The sequence below is a fragment of the Carlito syrichta genome, unplaced genomic scaffold (assembly GCF_000164805.1).
Source record: "Carlito syrichta isolate Samal-C Ts95f unplaced genomic scaffold, Tarsius_syrichta-2.0.1 Scaffold306978, whole genome shotgun sequence".
Taxonomy (NCBI): domain Eukaryota; kingdom Metazoa; phylum Chordata; class Mammalia; order Primates; family Tarsiidae; genus Carlito; species Carlito syrichta.
In genome coordinates, this window is record NW_007251074.1 from 207,753 (window position 1) to 217,721 (window position 9,969).

General features: G+C 50.1%; 1 protein-coding gene across 3 annotated transcripts in view; it reads right to left on the reverse strand.

The window, feature by feature from the left end:
• Nucleotides 1–305: 305 nt before the first annotated feature.
• IGF2BP1 (insulin like growth factor 2 mRNA binding protein 1) overlaps nt 306–9,969 on the reverse strand; it is a 55,600-nt gene continuing 45,936 nt past the window's right edge. Inside the window, exons 10-15 of one of the 3 annotated variants that reach the window (XM_008063653.1) lie at nt 8,902–9,024; nt 8,057–8,176; nt 6,859–6,933; nt 5,623–5,754; nt 4,957–5,070; nt 306–2,654 (exon numbers count right to left, since the gene is read on the reverse strand). In XM_008063653.1, the coding sequence (XP_008061844.1) occupies nt 2,562–2,654; nt 4,957–5,070; nt 5,623–5,754; nt 6,859–6,933; nt 8,057–8,176; nt 8,902–9,024 (657 nt within the window). In that variant the 3' untranslated portion in view covers nt 306–2,561. The remainder of the gene's footprint in view (nt 2,655–4,956; nt 5,071–5,622; nt 5,755–6,858; nt 6,934–8,056; nt 8,177–8,901; nt 9,025–9,969) is intronic. The other 2 variants (XM_008063655.1, XM_008063654.1) reach the window with 2 other exon arrangements.

Sequence of the window (9,969 nt, forward strand, 5' to 3'; positions counted from 1 at the left end):
TCCTCTGCCCCTCCTTGCCACCCATCCACCACTCTGAATCAAGAATTCTCTAAGTTTGGGTCCACTTTTAAAATCAATCAAATCAATCTAAAGACAGGGAGGTGAGGGGGCAGTTATCTGAGTGTGCATTGCCCCTTGGTCTGTGGATGAAGACGAAGAAGAATAGCAAGATGGAACTGAAATGAAACAATAATAACAAAAAGAAGATGAAAAGTATTGCAACGACAAACCAGGTGGACCTCTCTGAGGGCGAGAGGGCGGCCTTGTCTTTCTTCCATGAACGGAATCTTGGCTCCCATATTTTTAGACGGAGAAATATAGATTTTTTTTAACAAAGGGTATATCTTTTAGTTATTATTTCTCTCCTCGATAAAACGGAGGCAATATTTTAAAATATCTCAACAGCACCACTGGTGGGAAAAACTGGCGGAGATGTCATTTAATCAAAGGAGGAAGGAAGGGACCCCAAGGCCAGGAGGTTGTCAGTCACTGTTGTTTTGCCGCCGGAGGACCCCAGCTCTGCTAGGCCTTCTGATCCTATCAGGTAGGTTATTCCAGCAGCAGCCAGCAGCTCAGGGATCTAGACATCAGATCAGAGCTAGGCAAGGCTCTGGGCTCAGCCCCTCTGGGCTCTCTTAAACCTGGACCCCAGCCTCCTCCAAGGGGCCAGCCCCGGCCGCCTTTCCCACCGGGCCTGTTCTCCATAGAGAGTTCCTAAAGGGTTGCTGGCTCATGTTGTAAGAAATTATGAAACATAACTTTCTCATTTTTTTCTTTTCATTAAAAAAATAAAATATTCAAGACTATCAGCTTCTCTTTTGCTTTTCTTTTCTTTTTTATATAAAATATCAGCAAGCTGCAAAAAAAAAAAAAAATCAAAAAAAAATTTTTTTAATGGGGTTGGGGAACAAAAAGGAACATAATTGCTGAGGTAACTTCATACCTTGAGGTAGTTTACTTCACACACAGCATTGCCTGACTACGCCCACATGTCGTGGTTGTCTTGTTGTTACTGTTGTTGTTGCAATGTTGAAAGGAGGGGAACTCCACGCATGGGCTTTCCCACATGTGTAGAGAGCGGCCTTCCTCCCTTCCCAGCACACTTGATAGTATTGTCCAGGGTAGCTAAAGTGCATTACCTGGCTAATATGCATTGTCGATCAGTACATTGAGAGGGGAGGCCTAACCTCATTTAACTGATGGCTCCTGTCCTCCACAAAGGCTAAATTTCCAACAGGATCTTATTGAGCCTGGTAAATTAATAAATTAAGTTCCTTTACTCCTTTGTGTATAATGCTGCTGGCATTCTAAATTTTGTTTAGACACACCTTCTTTCACTGAGCCAATAATGATACATATGGAGGCAGAAGGCATCAGTTAAATATTCCTCTCGGATAAAAACAGAAGCAAGTACTCTCCAATTTACTGAATTTGCCAGATGATGGACTTTAGCTTTATCAGGAGCTCAGGGTTGGGTTCCAAGTCCCACCACCACCAAGGAAACAGTGCCGTGGCCAGAAGTGCCCCGCCACCCCTGCCTCTGGGAACCAGCCCTTATAAGAGCACATGGGCTAGGGGTAAGGGCACCATGGCAGCCTTTGGGGCCACTCAAGTCCTCCATGGAACTGAGACTTTATCAAGGGGAGTTAGCATCTATCCCCTTCCCAGTGCTCACATCCAATCATTAAAATAGACTTTAAAAAAAAATATAAAATCTGCCTGAGAATGATGGGAATCAGGGACAGTGGTGAGCCCCCACCCTGCTGAGCATTCCACACCACCTATGTGCACCTGGACAGGATGTGGGACCTCTATGGTTAGAGGGACACGAATGTGGTGGGAAAGCCCCGACAGAGTGGGAGAAATTTCAGTTGTGCCAATTTTTCATGATGGCAATCTGGAATAATCAGGGCGCTCCTTTTAAACGTGGATTATTATGCATTTCAATCATCTTTCTCCCCATTTTACCCCCTTTTTTATTCCTTATTGTACCTATTGACTGGCAAGGGGGGATTGGAATTAGACTGTAGATATCAACAGGTCCTTTTCCTTGAATCAATATTAAAAGTAAAGCAGTGCATTCGTTCACATTTTTTTTCTAGTAGAAGTACAGCTCAAACAATTCATGTAAATATAAGAAGAGGCAGTATCAGCACCAATTAACCAGAGGGAAGAAGGCGGGAAAGACTTTAAGGTCAAGAAACAAACCATCCTTTGAGGCTGATTAAAACTCCCCCCTCTGCTTATTTTAAAAACCTGAAAAAAATTTTATTTCTCTTTCCTCTGGGGTCTGAGCCACCCTCTCCTGGTGGGGCTCCTTATAATCCACGTTTAAAAGCACCCTGAGCTGGAATTTCAATGATGACACCCTGAGGGGTGGGCAGTGTGGGGCCAGTTGATCAGGGTTCCTCACGGAACGTCTTTCTCAAGCAAGTGGGCAAACCTGATCCTCAACCCAGCCGGGGTGTCCCGGATTCCCACACATTCTCAGGCCTGATGGGGAGCGCACGCTCTCGGTTTCCGCCCGCTGTCCTGGACTCGATGGGATGGGGAGGGGCTGGTCACTTCCTCCGTGCCTGGGCCTGGTTACTCTGTCCCTTCTGGTGCTGCTGCTTAACCTGGGCGAGGATGTCCCGGATCTTCCGCTGAGCCATCTGCAGCAAGAACAGGAAAGAGGGAGCGTGTGAGGACCCTCAGGAGGCCATTGGGATCCAGGCACAGACAACAGAGAACAGGTCACAAGAGACTCAGAAGAAAGGCAAGAGGAAAAGTGAAGGCCAAGATGACCGTACATTTCTTTGCCTCCAACAGAGCCTGAGCTTCCACAGGGCAATACAGCAAGTATGGAGGATGCGGGTGCCAGGTGGAATGAGGGGTCAGAGGAGAGATGGCAGTATAAGGCCAATATCAGAATTTAACACTCAGCAATGTGGGCACATGTGACCAAACCTGAAATGGACTGCCTCACGTTTCCAGGCAAATGTCTAGCGCACATTGCACGAGGATCATAAACCAGGAGACACCATCACAGATACCAAAAATGTGTTAAGACCCCAGGAAAGAAGGCCAGGGATGGTGGCTCACGCCTATAATCTCAGCACTTAGGGAGGCCCAGGTGAGAGAATTGCCTGAGCTCTCTGAGACCAGCCTGGGCAACTTGGCAAGGCCTCATCTCTACAATAAATCAAAAAATTAGCCGGGCATCAGAAAGAATCACCTGAGCCCAGCAGGTCGAGGTTGCAGTGGCCATGAGTGTGCTACTGCACTCCAGCCTGGGCAATAGAGTGAGATTCCAAAACCAAAAAAAAAAGACCTCAGGAAAAGAAATAAAATGCCCAGGCAGAAATTAACAAATATGTTCCACTGGGAAAATGGTTAAAATACCAAAGGATCAGTCTCTATACTCTTTCTTTCTTAAGAGATTAACTCAATCAAAGTTTAGCCCGGGGTCAGTGGCTCAGCCTATAATCCCAGCACTTTGGGAGGCCGAGATGAGTGGATTGCCTGAGCCTGTGGGTTCAAAACTAGCCCGGACAACTTGACAAGACCTTGTCTCGACAATAAATCAAAAATTAGCCAGGCATGGAAGCACACGCCTATAGTTCCAGCTACTTTGGAAGGCTGAGGCAGGATTGCCGGAGCCCAGCAGGTCGATGCTGGAGTGGCTGTGAGTGTGCCATGCACTCCAGCCTGGGTGACAGAGTGAGACTCCAACTAAAAAAAAAAATCAAGGTTTATAATGGAAATCTATTGCAAAGTGGGGGTGAAGCCCAAACTGTCTCCTTCCCATGACCTGCTCCATTTCCAAGTTAAAGATGAAGTTGCTCCAGAAGGATGTAGAAGTCAAGACTGCTGAGTTGCAACTCCGGCTGGCCCGGCTTTATGTTTCACATGGCTTTTCATTTAATTCTTGTTCTGATCAATTGAAACTGCTTCTTTTTTTTTTTTTTTTTTTCCCTTGAGTAGGAGTTTCACGCTGTCACCCAGGCTGGAGTGCAATGACACGCTCATAGCCACCACAGCCTTGACCTGCTGGGCTCAGGTGATCCTTCTGCCAGTCTTCCAAGTAACTGGAACCACAGGCGTGCACCACATGCCTGGTTAATTTTTTGATTTATGAGACGAGGTCTCACCAAGTTGCTCAGGCTGGTCTCGAACCCCTGAGCTCAGATGTAATCCTCTCACCTCCGCCTCCCAAAGTGCCGGGATTACAGGCATGAGCCACTGCGTCCAGCTGATCATATTTAAAAAATGCAACCTAAGCCGGGCTCGGTGGCTCAGTCTGTAATCCCGTGCCTTTGGGAGGCTGAGGTGAGTGGATTGCATGAGCCCGCGGGTTCAAGACCTGCCTGAGCAGCGAGACCTCATCTCTACAATAAATCAAAAAATCAGCCGGGCGTGGTAGCGCATGCCTGTAATTCCGGCTACTCGGAAGGCTGAGGCGGAAGGATCGCCGGAGCCCAACAGGTCGAGGCTGCGGTGGCCGGGAGCGGCTACTGCACTCCAGTCTGGGCGACAGAGTGAGACTCCAACTCAAAAAATAAATAAATAAATAAATAAAATGCAACCTAGCGTATTATTACTGTGATCATTACTACATGAACAAGACTGGGTGACAGATTACACTAATTTTCATTCATATCCAGTGTGAAAAGGAGTTAGAGAGGGATTACTGTTAGACAATGGGAATGACTATTAATATATAACATGTGACACAGAATATATATGTAATAGCTATATACAACACATACTATACATGAAAGTTGTCAAATCACTTTCCCAAGAGAGTATTCAGAGGAAATAAATCATCTACACACCCACTCCTGCATCAGAATGAGGGGAAGACCCAGCCCAGAGGCAGGTAGATGCAGTCAAGGTCATGTTGGGCACATTTGGAGTTTCTCTGCTCCCTGGGCTCCTGCAGCTACCCCCATAATGAAGGCGCACCCTGTGTACCTGGCTGGCATAGAAATGTCCGATGATTTTCACAATAACCTGGTCATTCTCGTCAGGGGTCTGGTCTCTTGGTACTACCACTTCAGCTGCTGTCAAATTCTGCAACTCATTCACCTGGGGGTGGCCAGAGAGGAGTTCAGGGTGCCATCAAGAGAACACAGATGGGGTTAGAGGAAGGAGCCGAGGTGACCAGTGGATGAAACGGGAAGGGCCGGAAGCTGAGCTTGGGGAATAGAATCAAACAGGAAAAGCCAGGTGCGGTGGCTCACACCTGTCATCCCAGCACTTTGGGAGGCAGAGGCGAGAGGACTGCCTGAGCCCAGGGGTTTAAGACCAACCTGGGCAATTTGGCAATACCTCATTTCCACAATTTAAAATAAAAAAAAAAAGCTGGGCATGGTGGCACACACCTATAGTTCCAGCTACTTGGAAGGCTGAGGCAGAAGGATCACCTGAGCCCAGCAGGTCAAGACTGCGGTGGCTGTGAGCATGCCACTGCACTCCAGCCTGGGCAACAGAGTGCGACTCCAAAGTAAAAAAGAATCCATGGAAAAATCAGGAGTCCTAAGGGTAATGACATGGGGACAAGGTGGGGGTTGAAGCCAGAGCCAAGCTATGGGGCTTGAAGACCAAGGCCCAGGGCTCTCCCTGGTCATCAGGGCTCACCGTTTTGCCGCCTTTACCGATGACCCGGCCAGCTGCCGATGCCGGCACTCGTATGTGGGTCTCTAGCTTTACTTCCTCCTTGGGACCAAAGAAGTTCTCCTCCTTGAGCTTGCCGTAGATCCTTCCCTGAGCCTGGTAAGAGGAGAAGGCCATTGTTAACCAAGACCTCAGGGAAGAGGATCAACAGGAAATATAGTCCCCACCCTCAGGCCCACCCCATCCTGGGTGGGCCAACCATTTATGGCAGCTGACCGGCAAGGCTCACCTGGCCAGCCTGTAAGCGTCCCTTCTGTTGAGGTATGACACTAGGGAGCCCAGGGGGAGATTTTTTTTTTTTTTTTTGTGGTGGAGTCTCACTCAGTCGCTCAGACTGGAGTGCAGTGGCCGTTCCCGGCCACCGCAGCCTCGACCTGCTGGGCTCCAGCGATCCTTCCGCCTCCGCCTTCCAAGTAGCTGGAACTACAGGCGCGCGCTACCACGCCCAGCTAATTTTTTGATTTATTGTAGAGATGAGGTCTCGCCAAGTTGCCCAGGTGGGTCTCAAACCCACGGGCTCTGGCAATCCACTCACCTCGGCCTCCCAAAGCGCTGGGATTACAGGCTGAGCCACCAAGCCCGGCTGGGAGATTATGAGTAACTGAATAAACACTTCCCAAAGGAAAAAAAATATTCCCCAGAGGAATATAATGCACAAGCTACAAACCAGACCTCGGAGATCCAGGATGACATTTATCTCTCCGTGGTATTGGCTAGCACTTCAAGGTGCTGAATGGCAACGAATCATGCCAGACAGAGGACAGGGCTGACTGATACTCCACAGCAGGCCAGAGAGTCATCCCAATCCTCACCTAGTTCAGATTAAGCTACTGTTGGCCTCTGGCTGCCTGGCCAGGAACTGTACGATGCAGTAGGGATGCATAAAGGAGAGAGGGGAACTTGGCATCTAAGGCCTTCCTTAGTAACGAAGGCAGAGTGCAAAGAAGCTGTCAACATCCTTCCTTCCCATGTTCCTGTGTTGACCTCCAGGGAGTAAAGAGGGAAGTGGAAGGCGATAGAAATGGGAGTTTGGTGCCAATCGGATAGCAGCTTTGCAGCCTGTATCCTACAGGGAAGGCTTAAAATTGGGATAAGGATTTGACAGTGAATAGGAAGCTGCCCCAGCCTTTTTCCTGTATGTGGGGGAATTTCCCACCCTGAATTCCACCATGTCCAACTTAGAAAAATTAAGATCAAAACCTTGAATTGGGCCTCTGGCGGTCCAGTGATGATCACCATACGGACTTTGGAGTCAGGTGTTTCAGGTGGTGCAATCTACAAAGCAAACAGCTGGTCAAAGAGGGACCCTCTCTGGGAAGACCCCACCATCTCCACCTCGTCCAGTTCCCCAGCTACCACCCCTGCCCCCACTACCCATTCAGAAGACTAGGAGAGGCAAGGGCAGGGGCCCTGAAGTACCCTGCACAGCAAAGCAGCTAGGAGGGTAGCCGGTTAGAAGGACTTGTGTCAGAGACCTCTTCCAAGTAGGGCTTCCCTGCCCTGTGACCCATCTCAATCTCTCGGGGAGGTTTCAGTGCAGCCCTGAGAGAGGCAGGGACACAGTGGAGACCAGTGATGGGGTGAAGGCAGGGGCTACACGTCCAATGGAGAACAAGTGTGGCTTCTGCCCAAAGCTGCTAAGACCACTGAAGTAACTGGACTTGGGCTTGTGAGACCTAACACTTTGTTTCACTGTGACAGACTCCAGCTTCTCTCAGCACTGGAACTACAGGTGAGGGCAGGGGCTTTGGATGCGTGGTTTTGCAGTATTATACTGATGAGGAAGGGGAGGCTCGGGTCCTCCAGCGACGAGGAGGGGCTGGGATTTGAACCCAAGTTGGTCTGTGGCAGAACCGAGGCGCTCTTGCTACCACCTGCCTCTTGCCTAGCCCAAAAACCCAGACTCACTAGAGGCATTCCACAGAGGACCAGACAAGATCAGAAGCAAATAGGACCGTGATCCCATGGGATAAAGTTCTTCACACAAGACCCAACGTTCTCAAAAGAATAAAAAGAAGCCAGGTATGGTGGCTCATATCTGTAATCCCGGCACTTCAGGAGGCCGAAGCGTGACGATTGCTTGAGCCCAGGAATTCAAGACCAGACTGGGCAACAAAGCAAGACCTCGCCTCTACAAAAAAATCAAAAAGGTCAACCAGATGTGGTAGTGTGAACCTTTAGTCCCAGTACTTGGGAGGCTGAGGTGGAAAAATTGCTTGAGTCCAGGAGGTCAAGGCTGCAGTGAGCCATGATAGTGCCGCTGCATTGCAGCCTGGGTGTCAGAGTGAGACCCCAACTCAAAATAATAATAATAATAATAATAATAATACGAGGCACCTGGGCGCGAGAGCAGAGCACCCTCACATCCCAGGGACTGAAGGTCCACAGGGCAGATCACCTTGATAGAGGCACTGGCGAACCGCGAGAGCTGCTTGATGTGCTGGCCCTTCTTGCCGATGATGGCGCCCACGGCCTGGGCGGGAATGAACACCTGCACCATCTCCTGCTCGGGAGCCTGCTGCTGGGACGGGGGGTACTATCACCACAGGCCCGGGGCAGGATCCAGAAACCCCTCTACTCCCCCGCCTGGCGTCCTCCAGGAAGAAGGGGTACAGGCACCCAACAGCCACCCCAGGCTGCCAAGGGAGGCTGCCAGCTCTTCAGGCCCGCCTCTGCTTAGCAGGGCTAAAGGGAAGAGGTGGGGCAAGAGTGAGGGACCCTGGTCAGGCACGGTGGCTCACTCCTGCAATCCCAGCACTTTGGGAGGCAGAGACAAGAGGACTGCCTGAGCGCAGGGGTTTGAGACCAGCCTGGGCAACTTGGCGAGACCCTATCTCTGCAAAAAAATTTAAAAAAAATTAGCCGGATGTGTTGGTGCACATCTGTGGTTCCAGCTACTTGGAAGGCTGAGGTGGAAGGATCGCCTGAGTCCAGCAGACTAAGGCTACGGTGGCCATGAGCATGCCACTGCACTCCAGCCTGGGCAACAAAGTGAGACTCCAACTCAAAAGAAAAAAAGAGTGAGGGATACATGCTGCCGGCACCCAGTGGCACCCGAGGGCTGACATTTGGGAGCGTCAGAGCCCACAGCTGGGAACAATGCAGAGAAGGGCTGTCCCAACACCTCCCTTTCCTCTTCCCTGGAAACTTCCTAAGCATCAGACTCCAACAGGGAGTGGGATCCCTTAAGAGAGGTCACACACAGGCTCAGGGGGGTCCCCAGTAGTAACACTTTCCACTTACCATGAAGGAGCTGTAGGGAGCAGCCCCGGTGACGCTGCTGGGCGGTGGCGGGACTGCACTGGACGAAGCCGGGAAAAGGCCCACAGCAGCCAGGTTGAGGCCAGGGATCAGATGAGATTGCAGCTGAGGAGAGAGGTAACGGGGAGGAGTCAGCCCATCCTGACGCGGTCTGGCGTCCTCTGCGTGTGGCTCTGGTGATCCCGTGTGTGGCCCTGGCTGAATCAGAAGGGCGAATGCCCCAGGGAAAATGGGCCCAAAATGTGCAAATAACATGCTTTTGCAGGAAACCTGCCTGGCCGTGTGTGTTTTCTACACTCTCACACACACACCCCAGGCGTGCAGTTGTGAGTCCTCATTAAACTAAGAACAAGCCACTGCAGCCAACCCGTTATACACCTGAGAAGCCCCTTCCCCTCTGGCTGCTCACCCCTCAGCTGGAGACAGACTCCAGATTCATGGCCCTGGGCTCAGAGGCCCCTGTATGAGGAAGTGGCAGAGATAGTGCTTGCCCACCTCTAGGACTCGGCAGTCCTGAACCTTTTGGTTCTGTGCCCCAACCCCCACACCTCTTTAAAAATCAGATGAATACTATGGATCCCAGCTTCACTAAAACACATATCAACATAAATTTTATACATACTCATAGGAGGATCACAGGCCTTAAAACCCAAGATTAGACCCCCCATCCCAGGAACCAGATGAAGAATCTGTTTAATGAAATACAGTTTAAAAGCCTATTTCTGGATCACGCCTGCAATTGTAGCAGGAACCAGATGAAGAATCTGTTTAATGAAATACAGTTTAAAAGCCTATTTCTGGATCACGCCTGCAATTGTGGCACTTTGGGAGGCTGAGGTGGGAGAATTGCTTGAGACCACAAGTTCAAGACTAGCCTGAGCAACATAGAGACCTCATCTCAAAAAATTTCTTTGAAGCTGGACTCGGTGGCTCAGCCTGTAATCCCAGCGCTTTGAGAGGCTGAGGTGAGTGAATTGCCTGAGCCCGTGGGAGACCCGCCTGGGCAACTTGGTGAGACCTCATCTCTACAATAAATCAAAAAAATCAGCC